Raw genomic sequence first — 20740 nt, forward strand, 5'->3', positions numbered from 1 at the left:
TTTCACAGAATTAAGAAGACAACATCACTAGGTGATGGTATCAGTTACATTAGTTTTGACCGTTTTATATAGAGGCAAGGTCAGGTCAAAATCATTACCTTTTCCCTAGACATTAAGAATAAAAAATGACTGCATCACATTATACAATACCTTCTTCTATTTCAAAAGATTAAATACATGTATTTTTCTTTTTGCATGAAAACATAAATAACATATAGGAAATATAAGATGATGTTATTTGACTCCATTTCTCTTATATTTTAGGATATATTAATTATATTTCTTAATTTTTCTTATTTTTACATATAGTGAAGAAGTCATATAGAGATACAAAATTATTCAAAAACAAAAAGTTTTGATCGTTTACATCCTAACTTACAATGAACAATTTTTTCTTAAACATTTATCGATAAATGTATAATTTTGGAGACATTTTACGGGAAAGAAATTAATACATGAGAGAATTTAAAGACTTTCTACGGATTTTTGGCTCTTGATGATGATTATGTTATGAAGTTTTATAAAACTTAATTTTTTTTATAAATCTGTGCTAAAAAGTATTCAATGAGAATGGCCAACATTTTAGAATAATAAAACTCTCAACAGTTTTATTTTAAAAAGCTAACGTAATTGTAGTTTGTTTTGAAAACCATATGCATTTGATATATTTTAAAATTTTAGTCCATCATTATTAATTAAACTGACATTCGAAAAAATCTTCAAGTCTTTGATGGTGAAAAAATAAATATAGCTAAATTCATTATTCTAAAATAATTTTGAGAAGAGAGAGAGAGAGATGGTTTTTTCATACGCAACAACATTTTCCGTCTTCAATTACTTTGTATTTGAAATATAGCCCCTGCTAGATTCAAACGAAAATATCATTATAATAATATCAAAAGTTGTACAATTGTGACGAAATTTATAGCATATAAGAAAAATATGTTCTTTTTAGGTATCTTACATCAAATTGTATAAAAGATATATAAGCAAATGTACATTGAATATTTCATCAAGTCAGAAACCAGTAAGATCAACAGAGAACTGAATTCCTACGGCTAGTGAGTTGGAACTCAATACTTTGACGCTGTTTTATACGGAGATAAAAGAAAAAAAAAGACAAGCATGTCATTTATGGTCTTGTAGATAAATTATCGAAGAAGACCTCGGTATTAACAAATAGCGAGTACATTTCCTCTGAAAGTGTAAATGAGTGAGATTCTGAGGGGAGTACTCCATGAATTTCGGAGTGGGATACCTTGTGTGATAATGATACTATGGGTAAAAAAGAAATTATAACAGAAACAAGTGCCTGTGCTAGGGACCGGTATTTAAACGACCTCCATTTTATAATTTTATTTTTCAAAAGTATAATTTCAAAATATCTGGATTTTCAAAAAGTTGTTTAAGAAGTCAATACAAGCTTTTTTCTGTCGATGTACAAACACTTAGCCTTGGGACTATACAGACTCTAAAGAGACTGAAGTCAAATATTTGAGTAATGCAACTTTAAAAATTGCAAAATTGTATAATATTCAAATACGTGTACAGTAATGGCCTTGAGGCCTTATCATACTTTTTTTGTTGTTTTGAGTTAGGATAGTTATAAGGAAAATACACAATATGTTGTTTTTTTTTCAAATCAACGCGATTTACAAAATAGAACGAGACTGTAGATATCTTTCTGTCTAGGTAAATTCATTTCAAACAGTTTAAAGGAAATCAAATGTTGCGGTGACTTCTTCCCCGGTGTGCATTTTGGAGGTAACCTTTATTTCAGTTCCTGCAATTTCCATTTTCGTTTCGATGTAAACCCTCTCAGGCCATATATCACCATTGCATTTAACCTCAATTTTACCAAGCAGAAGACAACCCTCATCATCTATATACATAGGGGACTCTTTATCGGATACATACACAGATATAGAAATGGGTTCGAAGCGACCGTGCTTCCTATGTTCATCAACAAATGACTGTTTGCTACTCATTTCCTTCGCTTCACCAAGTGAGACTACTTGTCCTACGGTAAAGAATTTTCGGAAAATATCAGCACAATACTTTTTTTCTTCAATACGAGTTGATTTTTTTTCTGAATGTTTGAATTCGTCGAAAGGTATGCAAATATCTTCCCCATACGTATATCGACATATTCGAGAACAAATCACATCTGGGTCGTGGCCATAGAGAACTGCACCTTTGACAACGGCCAATCCTGCATCAAGAGGAATAATAAACTTCATTTCAGGGAAAGCTTTTTTGATAGCAAAGTTGACAATGGTACTATCAGCAAATCCTCCGACCATTACTACGCCTGTTAAATTTCTGTAGCATTTGGCATCAAAAATACCTCTAATGTGAGAAATTATATCATCGACTGAGTTCTGAAAAAATGACTTAAATAAGGAATACTCAATGATAAGCTTGTCTCCGACTAAAGATACAGCACCTTTATGTTGCGAAGTTTTAATTTTGTCTTGTAATGTAGTGCCATAATTTTCCAAAAGAACATCCATAAAACCCACAGGAACCTTAAGGAGAACTCTCGAGGAAGAATCAACATCCATTGTTCTTTTTTTAAACTCAAATGTCCGTAAGAACTCTAAATACTCCGACCTGCATTCGTTTTTCAGGGTTTCTATAACTTCGGGTCCTAGTAAGTCACTGATAAAATGGAGGAAGCGTTCGTCTACATTAGTCCCTCCCCAGTCTCCACCACAAACCTTGTAAATGGTTTTCATTTTTCCATCCTCTGTTGTTTCTTGGACCGCAATATCTACCGTCCCACCTGTGAAAAGCAAAGAAACTACGGTTTTACGATTTACTGCATAAGTACAAAGTTCACATTTGAAAAATAATTATTAATGATTATTAATACCGGTAATTTTTTTGCTATTAATCTGTTTTAATCTAACCTTAATAAATTCACATCATAGCACATATTTGCTAAATGCCATAATACAAGTAATGTTGTAAATTAAAATAGAAAATCATTATTATTTTTTTCTACATTTGCTTCACTAACTCTAGCTAGAATTGTTCCTTCACTTCAACACACCCCTGTCATTTTCTAGGAATTAACAAGATTCTCAAATCTTTCAGACAACAATTTTTATATTCAAATAAATATTTTTGTAACTTACTTTACATCAGATATTAAAGAATAATTTTCAGTATTAAACTTAAAGTATTCGTCTAAACATTACTGATGTTATTTTTTTCAATAACCTTCATGTTTTTTGTTACTTTGAAATTGGGATCGATTTTATTTGTGGGACCTCGGTTTATTCGGTCTTATCCTAAGGTGTGTGATAGGGTATTGTTTTATCACCAGTATTAACACTGCTGGATACAATTTCTATCAAACTTTGATTCTAAGTTCTTCGTATTTTTTAATACTATGTACAAAGGCATATATAACGAACAATGATCGATTTTAACAATCTATTATCAATGCAATCATGTGAACAGAGCATACAAATGAACGGACCCCTTGGAACCTTGATTAGGTAGGATCAGGTGCAACATGCAGGTGAAGTAAACATCCCCTGTTTACCGGTCAGACATGCCTCTGATCCTATGTATTGATCAGGTAGGCGGTGATCAAATTCAGCTCAAAAACAAAATTCTTACACTTGCTAGACTAGTCAGTCTAAAGAAGTTCAAATGAAAGGTTATATTTGCTAACAAGATCATCATAACGGCTATAGAATTTCTTGTTTTTGGAGTTGATCGTACTCGGAGCTGCCTTTTAGAATAGATAACGTTGGAAGAATTGCGGGTGATGGAGGAATATTACTAGAGGAATAAAGAAAGTTAAAGTCATCTCGTTTGTGTTTGTTTTATTGTTTATATGTTGTTTAACGCCCTCTCAAGAATTTTTCACGCCCATGGAAACGCCATCGCTTGCCTATGAGGGCTGTAGGACCATTGAACAGTTAGGGATCTTTTCGTACCATCACCTACTGCATCATCAGACCTCACTTTATACAGTCTCATCAGAAAAACTGGTCTCTACAGCTCCGCAGTGGATTCGAATCCACAACTTATGAATTAACACCTTACTTCGCGACTCAAGCACAGTCACTGTATACCACTGCGCAACATGGGTAATATCTCGTTTGTCAATTTTTGTTGTTAGTTGGCGCATATCGTCGATAGTCAGTAAATATCTAAATATGAATCAGATGTTTAGACTTTGTTGTGTCTTTTATTTCAAGTTCACTCGTAAATACCAAATCGCCATATCAATGATGCTAAATGCAAATATTGCTGATTTTCGAAAGAAAAATCATGTGTTACCAGTCGACAGGAAATGCTTATTTCTTCATGATCACTGATCCCATTTCTGATGTTTTAGAAGTCTGTGCTTTCTCCGCTCTATTTTGTAATGTTGAATGGACATTTGAGCTCGAATACCGTTCGTTATCTCCTTAAATTTCATTGTAAAGGTATCTTTTTTAGTGTTGTTGCTGTTAATTTGAAAGGTATCTTCATTAAACCATTAGGTGGGTTTTACAACAGAACAAATACTGGACTTCAAAAACAACAAGAAAATAATTATAATACCATATAATCTCAATAGTTCAGTGCACAGAATCATAGAGCTCTCGAAAACATTTTCATCAAACACTTTCTTTCAATCACATTTCATTCCAGGGAAGAAATTACTGTTATGAAAAATAATGAACAAATGAAGGCATTTCACATAGCTTCTACATGTGCGATAAGTGAATTGCTGTTACAACTTTATGTTAAATTATGGATATAAACATTTTTCTAACAAATCACAAAAAGTCAAACTTGGCGGTTGCTTTCTCGCCAGTACTCATTTTTGCCGACACTTGTATTTCTGTTCCTGCGATCTCCATTTCTATTGTACAAGTGAACTCTGCAGGCCATTTTTTATTTGCGCATTCTACGATTATTTCTCCTAAAACTCGACATCCAACATCATAAGTAAAGACAGGGTTTTCTCTTTTGGAGATGTATACTTTTATTCTTAGCGGTTCATCTCGCTGATATTTTCTTCCTTTATCCCGGAAGTCATAGTTTTCTGTGAAAGTTCGTTTCTCACCGAGGGATACTTTTTCACCCTTTTCAAAGAACTTTTGAAAAATAAATTTGCAATATTTTTCATTGTTAAAAGCAGTCAGATTACTTAACGGATGTTCTTTTTCGATGAAGGGCTTACAAATCTCATCCCCATAGGTATAGCGACAAACTCGTGAACAAATAACGTCAGGATTGTGGCCATAGAGAACGGCTCCTTTAGCGACAGAAAGTCCAGCCTCCATGGGAACAATGATACGTTTTCCTGGAAACGATTTCTTTAGTTTATCAATTAACAGAGGACTTTCAGCATAACCACCGACTACCACCATACCAAGCAGACCTTCGCAGCTTGGCCTCTGTAAAATGTCTTGAAGGTGAGTTATTATGTCATTGAGGGATTTTTTGAAAAAATCTCGGAAGAAACTGATATCAATCTTCATTTTATCGGTTGAACAGGTCACTGAGCTCTCATATGGAGACTGTTTAACAATTTCAAAAATATTGCATTCTGTTTTTTCTTCAAGAATTTGAAATAAAGATGGTGGCGTTCTTATTTGAACCGGGTGATTTGAATGAGAATCAACATTTCTTTTCTTTACTTCTAACGTGCGCATTAGATCCAGATAATCGGACCGGCAATCCTCTTTAAATTCATTAAGAACCTCTGCTCCCACAAGCTTAATCAGGAATTGGAGGAATTCTTCATCAACTCTGGTTCCTCCCCATGGACCACCACACACCTCAGATATTGACTTCATCTCGCCATTTTGTGTTGTTTCCTGAGCCGTTATATCCACAGTTCCTCCTGAAACAAAACTCTAAGATGCACCTGTTTACAATTCCAGCGAGAATGACGTAAACACAATATACAAGTAGCACGGTGATAAAAATTCTATATACTTAATACATTCAATTTGATATGAACTTAATGTCTGTTCGAAAAAAAAAATATAAACTTATATGTCCATGGAAGTATTCGATTCTGTTCAAATACAGAATGTGTCACCAAAACAGGACTAAAAATTACGATCAAAGTAAACTTTATTGTGCGCCTACACAAAAATAAAGCGACATTTCCATCTCTTTCTCTAGAATGCATTCAGAAAGCTGATGAAGCTACCCGAAAAGTGAACGGTCAGATGTAAATTGTAGTTCTAAGGAAAACATTGTATTGACCGAAAGGATTGATTGTATATTGTTTAACGTCCCTCTCGAGAATTTTTCAATCATTTGGAGACGCCACCACTTGCCGATGGAGAGCTGTAAATTTTGTCCTATACTCGGCCCTCAGGGCCATTGAGCAGGGTGGGATCTTTTTCGTGCCAGCACCTACTGCAACACGGGACCTCGGTTTATATGTTGACCGAAAGGACAAGCAGTCATCCCTGCTCAATGGCCCTGAGTGCCGAGTATAGGACAAAATTTGCAGCTCTCCACCGGCAGCTCTTCACCGAGAGGGACGTTAAACATATACAAAGGACAAACAGTAATTGTTTAACTGTAAGGTTCAATAATTAAATGTTAAGAAACTTTATAAACAAGCCTTGCCATCTTTCTTGATTGTTCACATTTGTTGACATGCACCATCAGAAGAGGGATAAAAAAAAAACCCCACTTGTATTGCAAGTAATTAAGAATTTTTGATATCTCGATCTTTGGTGGAAAATAGAGGCATACTCTAAAACCTGGCCTGGCCCCTTTGGCCTGGCCTGGCCTCTAAGTTGGCCTGGCCTCTATTTTGGCCTCTAATTTGGCTTCAAACCAAATTTTGGCCTGGCCTCAAAAGTTGGCCTGGCCTCAGATTTGGCCTCTGTAAAAATTTTTGGCCTCAATTTTGGCCTCACTCAAAAATATTTTCATTTTCAGTATTTGATTGATTTTATTGATTTTTTATTGGTTTCATTTTTTTCACAGATTAAGCAGGTGATTAATATATTTTTGTTGATATGTAAATGTGAACATTAAAAATAATCATGTACTACCACCAATAAGGATTATTTTATTGATTATCAATTGATCAGTGTACAGTTATTTCATTTTATTATTTACAGGTATTTCATACAGACACGCTACCGATACTCTTGCTTATAATTATTTAGAAAAATCAATTAGATTAATCAGAGTTTATTTTGTGTTTTCCAAATTGTGAACATTGAAAAAAATCTCTAGTAATAATTCATGTCAAATGTCATTAATAGCTTTGAAAAATTCCCACTTGTTAAGTAGATGAATCATCATCTTTCACACACTGTGGAGTGTTGTGTTACTGTTATGCCTGCATCATCTGTGTGATATATGAATACAGGCACCTAAGATTTTTTTTTTCAAATAAATATACCAAGACAGATACCAAAATATTTATATTACACTTATTTGATTACTCTGTTAAAAATTCGTGTTCACTTTAATCTAAGAACAATTGGTATTTAAAAAAAATTAACATTATCAGATAATTTATAACTTTCTGTTCCTGGTGTGCCGTAACACTGTAATTGGATATCAAATGACAAAAAATTCTGCAGCACGGTTCTTGACAGGGAGTTTAAAGGTTGAAGTTAATCAGTAATGACATGTATATGTGCATAGGCTGTTAAGCCACCCATGATTTATAAAGAATTTCCTGCTACAACTTTCACTACCTACAATTATCAAAACAAAAGTTGAGTTTGATGATAGATTATTAACATTTGTGCTGTAAAACAATTGCATCCTATTCACCATTAGAACCTTATCATATAAAATGTGGTCAATTACTTGCATATCATAGTATTGACTCTTTTTCTATCATTTGTAAAAGTAGTCAACATCATCAAACAGATTTTTTTAATTCTAAATAAAGACAGTTAAAAAAAACTTGTATTAAACAAGTAATACTTAAAACGGCAAATTTAAGATTCTTTTTAGTTCTTAGTTAATTACTACTCATCTGCATTTCTTTGTTGTCTTCATAATTTAATTGTGATGTTTCTAAATATTTTTTTATTTAAACAATATTTTATTCACTGGTGTTATCATGAATAGGATTGAGCAGCAGGCGCAGCCTATTTTAGCCCTCTCCCTGATTTTGTAAATGTTTTTTACTCTGTAAAAATTATCATTCCTACCATGGAAATTTAAAAAAATAAAGGCACATTTAATAAATCATTAAGAGAGTGTCTTTTTGAAAGTAAAATTATATGCTCTGTGTTATAGTCTTCAGAATTGCAACAGATCAATAGAAAATCAATAAAAATAAATCAGATTGGTAGTAGTGTATAATTATTTTAATGTTCACATTTACATATCAACAGAAATATATTAATCACCTGCTTAATCTGTGAAAAAAATGAAACCAACAAAAAATCAATAAAATCAATCAAATTCAGAAAAAGAAAATTTTTTTGAGTGAGGCCAAAATTGAGGCCAAAAATTTTTACAGAGGCCAAATCTGAGGCCAGGCCAACTTTTGAGGCCAGGCCAAAATTTGGTTTGAAGCCAAATTAGAGGCCAAAATAGAGGCCAGGCCAACTTAGATGCCAGGCCAGGCCAAAGGGGCCAGGCCAGGTTTTAGAGTATGCCGAAAAAAGAAATGTAATAAACATTTGGAGGGTCGGCTGCACGTGAATGTAATTTATCATAATTTGGAATACGGAAGTTCTCGTGTAATTTTGTTCTTTGTATATAGATAATAGAAAAATTATGTTCTTCAAAATTTTATCATGTGGATTAACATTTGAAAATGATTTAGTTTTATAACAATTACAATGTTTTATAAGCATATCAGAAAGCTACGTTTTAAATTGACTTCATAACAATTAAACGTAAGTACGTGTATACCAGTGATTTGCGCAAAAGCCTGATCTATTAAATTTTCAACTTTATACACAAACATTCCCCACCAAATATTAAAGTGCAGATTTTCTTAAAAAGGATTGACAGCTGCTTTTTCAATAAAAATGGACCTCGTAAATTTACTTACCTTGACATTGGCCATTTGCAAAATTATTTTGTTAAAACACATTCTGATTGCACACACAAGTACTCTGCAGTTCGCTGACATAAAAAAAAATGCTTGAGTTTCTGATTGACAATATCTATGTGGTGTTTGGAGACCAGGTCTTCCGACAATCTCATGGAAATCCCATGGGTACCAATTGCGCTCCGTTACTAGCATACCTATTTTTCATATGAAGCAGAATTTGTGCAAAATCTTATGCACGAAAAGAAGAAAATATTTGCTGTTGCCTTCAACTCGACATTTAGATATATCGACGAAATATTGTCAATTTACAATGGCGATTTCAATTCCTATGTCAATACAATATATCCTGGTGTGCTTGAGATAAACCACAGAGTCTGACACATCTGTTTCATACTTGGATAATTTTCTAGAAAAAGACGTTAATGTTTATCTAACAACCAAGCTATATGATAAACCTGATGACTTTAACTTTTCTATCGTCAACTTCCCGTTCTTTATGCAGCAATATACCTTTATCAATTGCATACGGAGTTTATGTATCTCAGTTTATTCGATACGCAAGACAATGTCTAAAACGAGGTAAATTATTGACAAACAAGTTAATGAATATCAGCAGTCTCGTTTAAATTCATGATTTTTTGAGTTCTATAGTCGACACAATGACCTTGTCAGTAAATACAATTTATCAATAAGTCAAATGCTGGGTGACGTTTTTTATACTAATTATCAGTCCATTATTTATACACTAAATTGGCGACGGATTTTTCCGTTATTTCCCGATCATGACAAGGAGCACACGGCGGGTGTGACCGGTCGGCAGGGAATGCTCACTCCTCCATGGCACCTGATCGCACCTTTGAATTTTTGGAAATCCATGTTTGCTCTGCTTCTATTTTGTATTGTTTCATGGACTTTGATATTGAGTACTGTTCGTTATCTCCATATCTTGTATCGATATTGAATCACAGAGGTCATCCGATATTTAAAAAAAAAACTTTTCGGTTTCTGAAGGAATTGATAACTTATAATACTAAAATTCCTGCTACATTATTGAAAAAAGAACTTTTTTCAGCCAAAAAGCATCATCTGTTACTTGATCAGAAGAAATATACACAATCTGCGTGCATTTATAGAACATGAATAGCATTATATAAAACTATGTATCATAGGTTGAAACGAATTGCAACATACCACCAAGATCGATGACCATGAATTTTTTCCCTCGTTCAAAAGTTCTTAGGACCAGTTCTTGGTGTTCTCCTCCACTCTCGAACTTATCAATAGGAAGCAGACGACAGTACAAGGCGGCAGCTTCCGGTTCATAGGCCAACATTAACTGGTCGTCATAGATACCAGCCTGTGCAATATTCATATGAAAGAGTATTTCAAATCTGTGTTGGACTCTGTTAAAATTTATGCTTGACCATTCTCTAACAATATTAAACGACATTTGCTGGTGGTTTTCTTTTCTTACTTTTGTGTTTTGTTTTGAATTTTTTCATTACACTTAGTTCTATGGATTTTTAAAAATTATTTTGTAACCTAAACAAAGAACAAGATTCACTTTTGCCTTTGAATTTCTGAAAAACTGAAACTGCTTAGTTTTAGTTAAAAATACATAAAATATCACTTAGATCTTTGGTGACTGATTGCGTATTTACCAAAAATGACGTAATTTTTTGGATAGTCAATGCATTGACGTCACGAAATGCGTCACTTTCCTCATATTTTGAAGATGTCTACAAAAGCGGTTAATTTTTAAAGTTATTTTCTATATTAAATATAGAGCACAACCTCTGATCTAAAATATGCAACTAGTAAATAATAGAACTGTTTCTGAGGATTAAAAGACATGTTTTATTATATATATTTTAGATCAGTGAGTGCGCTCATATTATTTTTCTTCATCGAAAGTACTCAAATATACCTATTTACCTTAAAATTCAAGAACATTGCAATTTCATAAAGCCAGTTCTCTAAGACCTGGACTTTTAGGAGAAAATTTTTAATAGGAAATGAACGCACCAAGTCTCTATTTTATTTTATTTTTTCAAATGGAACATTAAGTGTTAATAAATCAATCGGTATATCTACAGGACCATTTTATGCATAAAGTGAACCGAGCTCTTTTAATTTTTTCTGAAAACATTTATCTATTATACTAAATAGTTTCCTTCTTTTGATAATCGATCTTATATAAAAAATATTTAAAAAACTCGTTTTTTGTTAACCTCTATAGCAGCTTCTCTTGTGAACTGTTTAGCAGAATCTGTCCAAATGGCGGGAACTGTGATAACCCAGAAAATGCCGTCTGCTGTTAGTGCCCCCAGCAAGTTCTTCTCGTTAAGTTGTTTGAGTAGATGTTCCTTCAAATAACGAATGGCGTGAGCTATTATTGTCATGTATGGCATCTTTTTACCATCTATATCTTCTATTTCCATATCCCTCCTTAATTCTGTAAATAGATGATCACTTCCCGTCTGATCTTTAGAAATATCCTAAAATGACAACAACCACGTTGAACAGGTTGATTATTTTCTAATGGAAATAAGCATAATGATTCTAAAAGAAATGAGTTTGCATATTTAATGAACTATAGTTTAGTGAATTCAAAATTGTATATCCAAAAAAAATGAGTAACAAAAAAGGCATGACCTTCGCAATGTCGTAATGTTAAAGTGTCAACTTTTTTACCAGAGCATTCATGAGTTTCATCTTGAAGCGACTGAAATAATACCACCCCTCGTGATCCTCTGCCTCAGTCAATTCTGCGTATTTGTCTTCTGCTTCGTATCCAAAGCTGTGGAAAGTTTGGTCCGGTTTAAGTAGAACTGTGGTAGGCGCCTTATATGAGATTCCGCCAGACTGTTCAGACGACCAATTGTTCGTATAAATTTTCAAAGGATTTGTTTGAAAATCGTCTCTAAACGAGAATGCATACCCTGAATACGTCGAGCCAAAGTCAATTGCTGCTACAAGTAGCTTTTCTCGTTTTTGTTCCCCACCTTTCATCATACGTAAAATAAAATAGAATTAGAATTAAATTTGTGCACATGTATGGCGTGTAAAACGTTGCTTTATTCGATAATCATGTGATGTATATTCAAAATCTTGTGATGTTTATGCTAAATCTTATGATGTATGTGCAATATCTTGTGATGTATGTGCAATATCTTGTGATGTATGTGCAATATCTTGTGATGTATATTCGAAAATCTTGTGATGTTTATTCAAAATCTTGTGATGTATATTCGATAATCTCTCGTATGTTGCATGTTCAAAGTCTTGTGATGTACATCACAAGATTTTGAATATACAACACAACATATTGCTCATTGCCCCTTATCCCAGTTCTGATGTTTTGGAGGTCTGTGTTTGCTCTGATCCTGTTTTGTATTGTTTTATGGACTTTGATATTGAGTACTGTTCGTTATCTCCATATCCTTCATACATCATAAGTTTATAGAACATGTACATCTTTTGGTCATTGTAATTAAGTTCTCTAGAATGTTATCATGAGGATTAACATTTGAAAATGATTTAGTTAGATAACAATTACAATGTTGTATAAGCATATCAGAAAGCGTACGTTATAAATTGACTTCATAACAATTAACAGTGGTTAGAGCGGCAGGAGTCAATCCTTACGTCGCGGGTTCGAATCCCACTTTTGGACGTGGAGACCGGTCCTTCAGATGAGACCGTATAAACTGAGATCCCGTGTCGCAATAGGTGCTGGCATTAATCAATCATAAAAATTAAACAATAAAATTACATGCACAAGTGATTTGCACAAAAGCCTTTAATATTTAACACGCAATTCAATTTTTATTTCAACTACTGTATTTGAAATGATGTTGAATTTTGTTTTAACTTTGTTAAAATTTAATTCAAATATTCATGAATTTTGACAAATGAATTTTGTCTAAAAATCATTTCTAAAGAACTTTTGGAGAATTTGAAATCACAAGATTTTACCCAAAACAACAGCTTAAAAGCTCACATCTTTTCAACTGCATACATAACCATTTCCCCACCATAAATAAAAGGTAGGCTTTTTGATATCATTGACAGCAGCTTTTTCAATAAAAATGGACCTCGTAAATTTACTTACATTGTCATTGGTTATTTGAAAAATTATTTTATTAAAAAAACATTCTGATTGCACACACAAGTACTCTGAATTTGACATAAAAAGATGCATGAGTTTCTGATTGACAATATCTATGTGATTTTTCGAGACCAGGTCATCCAGCAATCTATTGATTTGAACATATTTTATTGTAATATAATTACAAAGGGATTGAGCACAAGTACTGAATACTTATAACGCCCCCTCCCTATACATGTAAATTACACATTTATATTGTCACAGTTAAACATGCTATATAAAGTATAGAATTTGCAAAGTAAAAATGATGCATTTTGCATATATGTATGAATATATAAAAGTTGAATAAATTCATATATCAATATTGGTACAGTAATTAACAAGGAAATCTACCAGAATGCTTAATAAATGTTTGAACTAAAGAAAAGAAATGTTCATTCTCTGCAGTACTCAGTGATTCAACCCCCCATAATAAAACATGTGTATCTACTATGTGGATTGTATCAAATTGTAAAAAATTATGTAAAAATTCATTCCTGGCGTTCGCATACTTTGGACATACGAAAAAATAATGATATGTGTCCTCAACTTTACCGCACGTGCACAAGGGACTTGATATTAAATTGCATCTATAAAGGTCGTTATTTAATACACAATTATGTCGTTCTGGTTTGAAGAACATTAAGTCTTCTGTTACCGTAATCAAAGTAAGAAGGTGGGGCAGATTTAGTTTTTTTATTACTAATTTTAGATTTGAATTTCGACATTGACTGTAAATTTCGAGTTTCAAGTGGAATGGAGTTCCATTCGTTAACTACAGTGGGAATAAACGTAGACTTATAAGTTTGTAATCGACACTTTGGAATATCATAATTTTGAGAATTTCTTGTCGAGTAGATAGATGTGTTACAGCGCATATTTGGAAGGATGTCCATTAAGTATTCTGGCACTAAATTATTATGAAGTTTGAACATTGTTTTTAATCTAGCTTCTTGTCTTCTACAACTAAGCGGTTCCCATCCCGTTTCAAAATAAAGTGAATCTTTGGAATCTATTGGAATTCCCGTGGGTACTAATTGCGCCCCGTTATTATTAGACCTATTTTTGTATCCATATGAAGCAGATATTGAGCAAAATCTTGTGGGTGAAAAGAAGAAAACACTTGCTGTGGCCTTCAACTCGACATTTAGATAATGTATAGACGACGTCTTGTCAATTAACAACGGGAATATATCAATTCTATTGTCGATACGATATATACTGGTGAGATAAAAGATACCACAGAGTCTGGTACATCTGTTTCATATCTGGATATTTTACTTGAAGAGGACTCTAATAAAACAATGTTTAAAAGGTCACGTGACCAACTAAGTTCATTTCCCAGAGAACTTTTTAACATTGTAGCTTATTTCTTAATTACAAATGCCCAATATGCTCATTTTCATAGGTAAAAAAAATTAAATTTTTCGAATAAACGCGTAACTTTCGCGTAATAACGCGAAACTTTTGCGTTATTTCGCGAAATAATATGCATATGGTAATGTTACTCAGGAACCTTGATCTTGATTGACAGATAAGAACATGAACACAGACGGGAACTCCCAGGAACTTATTTATAGAATATCATTTCCTCAGAAGATGTTCAGGAGAAATGATGCGAGAATAGATAAATTAGTCATCAGAATATTTTTTTTTAAACCTTACCATTGAATTAATAAAATGAATTTTTACTTTCTTGTACATGTTTTTTTTTTTAATTGTTAAGTTCTGTAAACTGATTATTTAAAGGAAAATCTCCACTTGACACTTTTTTCAAGCTGTTTTAATCAGTAACATTTACTACAACTGTACCACTAGTAAACTAAGCAATCAATCATTTTGGACAATAGACTGTAGAAACATAACTTAAATTTGAATGAACAATGTATCATTTCATAAGCTTAACGGGCCATATGATGTTGTTTAGATAACAAATATAATTGGATATTGTTAATTACAAATTTTTCGAGGAGGAGGGGTCTCTAAATTTTCTCCAATATTTATATACTAGTATCCGAGGGGTTGTAGAGAAGTTCGTGGAATAGTCATGAATAAAAAAAAACTATTAAGGTATTCAGCAGAGTTTTTACATTTTGAATTAATTGTCAATGTTTTCGTAAGTATTGGAATGACAGTGTGGATCATCCTCAAAATACGATATCGTATTTCCACAGTGAATCCAATGGAGACAAATGAAAATCAGCTATCCAATTTTCACAAATGACACAATTGACAAATTTACCTCATTTTGACAATCTTCTGAGATCTTAATCTTTATAAAATAAAATTATTTCAAATTCTCTAGAGATTGCATAAAAATCGCCGAAAAGGGGTGATTTTCCCCGAAATTAATAACCTTGAAGTTTAACTTTTGGAAAACTTGCAAAGACTTTGAATTGTTTGAACAGCGTTGAGAAAGACAAATTGTTACGGTAAAGATGGATTCAATGGTAAGAAAACTTAAAATTGTAGCTTGTGATAGTCCAAGATCAAAATAGCCTTTTGCTTATCATTGTAATAAATAAACTTGATCACAAAATCAAAAGAAAGTTAAGAGTTATGCAAATGCCTTGGTTAAACTGCAAAACTTTCGCGTTATAACGCGAAAGTTACGTGTTTATTCGCGAAAGTTTCACGTTATATCGCGAAAGTTTCGCGTTACAACGCAAAACTTACGCGTTTTTTCGCGATATAACGCGAAAGTTTCGCGTTATGACATGACTCCACGCCACGCCAAAGTCTAATGGTCTGCACCAAGCCCCGATGGTTTGACATGCCAAAGTCCGTAGTGCGGAAAATAATTTACGTTAATGGCGTTAATGACGGTTTAGTACTACCACGCCAAACAGCTATGCTGCGCAATCCAATGGTCTTTTAAAATAAGTATAGCTAAATATCATTGTGTGAAAACTAGCCCTTGTCTCTCGGATAGGTGCAAAAATGGTTCTAATCGCTCGATAATTGTGTAACAAGTATAACGTAGATATCAATCAACTAATGTGCGTAGAATCGCGCGTTTAAATCGTTTTCTTCTTACTTCGTATCTACCATATGCTTCTTAAATAATTGTTCTCTACAAAATCTAGAAACATAGTTAAATCAGTTATGTGGATATCACGGATAGTATTCAAGCTCATAAGCCCATTAAACATTACGAAATTAAATGGCGTGATTAAATCATCTTTTTAGATATCTGTTTAAAATATCTATGTGGAACACGGAACTTTTGTGGTACAAGTATTTCTTGTTTTTAAATAATCATAGTTTGTATGAACTTACTATCCTAAAGCGTAGATTAATTTTCAAAAATGAACAGAATCTTTGTGAATCATTTTATAATGAAACAGATTGAGATAACGAACAGTATTCAAGATTGAAATTCCATAAATCAATACAAAATAGGAGCAGAGCAAACACGGACCTCCAAAACATCAGAGGTGGGATCAGGTAAATACATGATTTACAGCATATGCATTATGTCTAAAACGAAATACAAGAACGTAAAAACAGAATAGAATTATTTAAAACACTGTACAATATTGTTAGTCCATAAAACAAAACAAAAAAATAGGAGAAGAGCAAACACGGACCCCAAAACTTTCAGGTAAAACTTTATATTCTTATTTCCAAGTGCAAATTGTGAAAAATATCCATAAAGTGAAATCATACATATGTAAATTTGTTTGGGAATTATAAAATTTAGAGATTGTATTGGTATAGTTTTCAAAAATAAAAGTCTTTTTTTTTTAAATTAATCTAAGTAACTCACCTTTCTTCGGATTTCCTTTTCCAGCCATTACTCTGGACAAAAACAATACTATATATTTTGCAGACTGGCTAAAAAAGAACATAGACAAACATTATTCCAAAGTCCAAAATTGAATTTAAAATATACCATTTAATAAAAAAATTTCATATAACCGGAAAAATGCTCACAAGTTCGAATAATTTTAAATACAAATATTTTAAAATGAAAAGAAACAACTATACCAATCTCTTCCACTGAATTTTAAGAAGAAAATTTAAATGTAGAAATCAAGGTAAACAAGTTTATATCCTGTCTGTACATAAACACTACTGGAGGGATCGATATTGATCTTTTGATGTATCTTACACAAAAAAATAATGCAAGGAATTTTAAAAACAAGGTCCGTACTTTGAAATTACGCCAAAATAATCCAGATGGCTATGCAGATCTGTCATGTAGTTTACATTTATGAATATTCTAATTTTTGAATTTGGAATTTTGTTTTGGAAAAACATCAAACTATTGGGAAAAAAAACATCAAACTGTTGACAAATTGCCGTTGAAACATGGCAGGGGGATCAAGTTCGCTTGATGGTAAACTTCTAGTCGTCGCTTTAGATTTTGGAACTGCATACAGTGGCTATGCTTTTTCTTTTCGGAGTGATTATCGAGTGGATCCATTAAAAATCGAAATCAACCACTGGACCGGAGAGGGTGCCCAGACAATGTCACCAAAGGCCCCGTCATCAGTCCTCCTGAATCCAGACAAGACCTTCCATTCCTTTGGTTATAAAGCAGAAGAAGAGTACGCAAGTCTGGTAGAGAATGATGAACACCAGGACTGGTACTTCTTTACAAAAATCAAAATGAGGCTACTGTATAAAGAGGTAAGATTGACAATTATTATAACTAGTTTTAATTTAAAAATTGAAAACTGTTTTTAGATGTAAAATTACCAATATATTCACTTTTCACAAGCTCGCTCTGAGTCCTATCAATTTTTGAAGCGAAGCATGCTACTCACTGATAAGTTGTTTAAAGTCGGAATTTCGTAATTTCTATGGTCATTATTATAATGAATCGCATTTTAGCAGACTTAATTGTTTCATACCGAATGTGGCGGATGTGACTGGTCACCATGGGATGCTTACTTTTTCTAGGTACCTGATTCCACCCCCGGAATTTCCAGGGGTCTAGCCGTGTTTTGTACCTCCTCTTTAAAAAAACATCTGATATTCACAAAAATGCAGGCAGGAAAACAAATTTTCAGAAATATGCGTGTTATATTCAAAACTCATCGCTTGTGTCCATTTTTTTAATTATTCGCGCCAGTTTACGATATTGAAGTGTGATCTCTGTACATGACGCAATATAGGGGAATTTTTCTTAAATAGAAAGTGTCCCGATCAGACAAAATTGAGGATGAATGTGGAAAGCCAGTGCAAGGATTGACAATTCTCAGTATGCTCATTCGCTGTCTAAAGGACGATCTCTACCGACGACTAAATATGAGGGGGATACTAGTTCGGGATCAGGATATTTTATGGGTGCTGACAGTGCCTGCCATATGGTCAGACGCCGCTAAGCAGTTCACAAGGGAAGCTGCAGAACAGGTAGTAAAAGTTTGAAAGCTATATATGGCTGACGAATACAGTCTTATGAACATATTGTGAATTTTAAATGGCAATCATTCTTTCTTTTCAATTCATACCTCATATAGACGATGTTGGTTGTTTAAAAGCCTCTCTCTCTCTCTCTCTCTCTCTCTCTCTCTCTCTCTCTCTCTAGATCTCTCGTACACACACATTTACACAGACTGAGGGTAACAGAGATCGTGTAACAAGTTGATATTGAATTAATTTTGTTAATTTGAAGGCGGGGATAAAGGCTGATGATATGATATTTGTGTATGAACCGGAAGCAGCAGCTCTTTATTGTCGATTACAGAAACTGCAGATCATAAATGATGCAACAGATAGTCCGGAAACGGACAGGAAGACTACCCTTACGGAACGAAAAATATTGGTGTTTGATATGGGAGGTATGAGAAATACTAACTTTTTCTTTCTATTGCCTCTAAATTCATTGCCTGCCTATGCGAAATAATAAAGTTTTCTTGAAAAGATCACAACTCTTTTTTACTTAAGGGAAAATTCCTAGTTTTTCCTACGCTGTTAAATCAAACACCTGTAGAAATATTCTGTCATCTTTCAGGGGGTACAACTGATATCAGCGTGATGGAAATAAAGAGTGACAAAGAGATTCACATTGTGGAACAAGCTAGCGGGGGACCCTTCGGAGGAACCGCCATAAATGAACGATTTGGCAATTGGATGAGTGAAATATTTGGAGAAGAGAATATGAAGACTTTCAAAGCAAACAACAGATCTGATTATATGCAATTACTTAGAGACTTTGAACAAAAGAAACGCCCTATTGACCCAAACGAAAACAAACCGTTATGTTTACAAATTCCACCGTCTCTTAAAAAACTTGCAGAAAAGGCATGGGATTGCAATCTCGAAGAACACTTCAAAAGTCTTGACATTTTTCCCGATGTTCAGGTTAAAAAACGGGGAAAGCTGTTCTTATCTTCCTCGTTCTTATTGGAAAATTTCGTTTTACCTATTGCTAAGAACGTCTTAGCAGAAATGCAGCGGATTCTGGCAAAGCATGGTGATATCAGCTGTGTAATAGCTGTTGGAGGAATAGCCCAATCCGCTGCCATGACTACAGAAATCAGAAAATATGCTAAAAATATACCTGTCTATGTTCCTCTTGATTCATCAGTTTCCGTTCTTAACGGTGCAGTACTCTATGGACACGAAAACAATGTGATAAAAGCGCGTGTTTGTAGGTATTCGTACGGAATCCAAACCATGAGACCCTTTATTGTAGGAGAAGATGATGAGAGCAAGAAAGTAAGACAAGAAGGCGATACCTGGTGTAAACAATGCTTTAGACCACTCTATAATGCAGGTGATATGATAAAACTAGGTGAAGTTCGTACATATGATTTGGAGGAATATTTTAAAGATGACGACAGAAAAGAGAAGCGATTCAAGCCGATCCGATGTATCCTTTTTCGATCTGAAAAGAAAAATCCGAAATACGTCACTGAGGAAGGGTGTTTCGAGACAGGGACAATAGAAATAGAACCTCCTAAAAATGGTTTTCCTACTCATTACGAGTGTAATGTTGAACTAGAGTTTGCTGGCACAGAAATAATTGCTCGCTTGAAAGATAATGATGGAATTAAAACTATTCGGCTTGACTTTTTAAGCTAATTATCAGTTTGGGAGTCTACTATATATATGTTGAAGCCAATCTAAGCGCCATAACCTTTACATTAAAACTTAACAATAAAGATTTCAAACTTTACTTTAGCAAGAGGGTTCAAATAATAAAGAAATCACAATCTAACAAAATGATTGAGTTTTTCTTCTATTCGAAGTACTATTTTTAATGCTCTCATTGCTCTCATAAAGCCAGTGTTGTCATTAATTTACTTTTGTCAACACAATGGAATGAAATGAGCATCTTCTGCATATGAAAAATTCTAAAACAAGGTAAGTTATTTTAATAGTAACATGTTGAGGAAAAAAGAAATTCGGCAGTCTCGTAAATTGTCTCTTTGTAAGTTATGTGACGTACCCCTAGACAGTCTTTCACTCAAATAGAGACGCCACCACTTGTAGGCGGAGAGCTGCAAATTTTGTCATATACTCGGCACTTACAGCCATTGAGCAGTGAGGAATCTTTTTTGTGCAAGCGCCGACTGCGACACCTGACCTCGGTTTATACGGTCTCTTCCGAAGGATCGGTCTCC

General features: G+C 33.6%; 2 protein-coding genes across 5 annotated transcripts in view; one reads left to right on the plus strand and one right to left on the minus strand.

Moving 5' to 3' along the window:
- Window positions 1–20258, plus strand: part of LOC134252757 (heat shock 70 kDa protein 12A-like) — a 32093-nt gene extending 11835 nt beyond the window's left edge. Inside the window, exons 2-5 of one of the 2 annotated variants that reach the window (XM_062735268.1) lie at window positions 17530–17798; window positions 18306–18524; window positions 18787–18952; window positions 19126–20258. In XM_062735268.1, coding sequence (XP_062591252.1) covers window positions 17637–17798; window positions 18306–18524; window positions 18787–18952; window positions 19126–20198 — 1620 coding nt within the window. In that variant the 5' untranslated portion in view covers window positions 17530–17636 and the 3' untranslated portion in view covers window positions 20199–20258. Of the gene's footprint in view, window positions 1–17177; window positions 17799–18305; window positions 18525–18786; window positions 18953–19125 lie in introns of those variants that run through there. The other variant, XM_062735267.1, reaches the window with a different exon arrangement.
- LOC134252756 (heat shock 70 kDa protein 12A-like) lies at window positions 1673–17182 on the minus strand. 3 transcript variants are annotated; one of them, XM_062735266.1, is made up of 6 exons: window positions 17154–17182; window positions 16933–17000; window positions 11708–12018; window positions 11245–11511; window positions 10205–10370; window positions 1673–2785 (listed from the first exon to the last, which is right to left on the minus strand). In XM_062735266.1, the coding sequence occupies exons 2-6, from the start codon at window positions 16958–16960 to the stop codon at window positions 1713–1715; spliced, it is 1845 nt and encodes a 614-aa protein (XP_062591250.1). In that variant the 5' UTR covers window positions 16961–17000; window positions 17154–17182; the 3' UTR covers window positions 1673–1712. The 3 variants fall into 3 exon arrangements, with proteins under 3 accessions (XP_062591250.1, XP_062591249.1, XP_062591248.1); XM_062735265.1 differs by lacking the exon at window positions 17154–17182 and having other exon boundaries at window positions 16933–17061; XM_062735264.1 differs by lacking the exons at window positions 1673–2785; window positions 17154–17182 and adding an exon at window positions 4184–5857 and having other exon boundaries at window positions 16933–17061.
- Window positions 20259–20740: the final 482 nt, after the last annotated feature.

This window comes from Saccostrea cucullata, unplaced genomic scaffold, assembly GCF_032062105.1.
Source record: "Saccostrea cucullata isolate Sc308-1 unplaced genomic scaffold, CSIRO_AGI_Scuc_v1 ctg101, whole genome shotgun sequence".
NCBI lineage: Eukaryota > Metazoa > Mollusca > Bivalvia > Ostreida > Ostreidae > Saccostrea > Saccostrea cuccullata.

Bases quoted from the DNA above. Each gene is read 5' to 3' on its own strand.
- LOC134252756 (XM_062735265.1), bottom strand. From the start codon at position 17,014: ATGTTCTTTTTTAGCCAGTCTGCAAAATATATAGTATTGTTTTTGTCC. The intron at 11,512-11,707 runs GTAAAAAAGTTG...TTGTCATTTTAG, and splicing joins TGAAACTCATGAATGCTCTG to GATATTTCTAAAGATCAGAC. The intron at 2,786-10,204 runs GTATGTTGCAAT...TGCTTTTCACAG, and splicing joins CATGGTCATCGATCTTGGTG to GTGGGACGGTAGATATTGCG.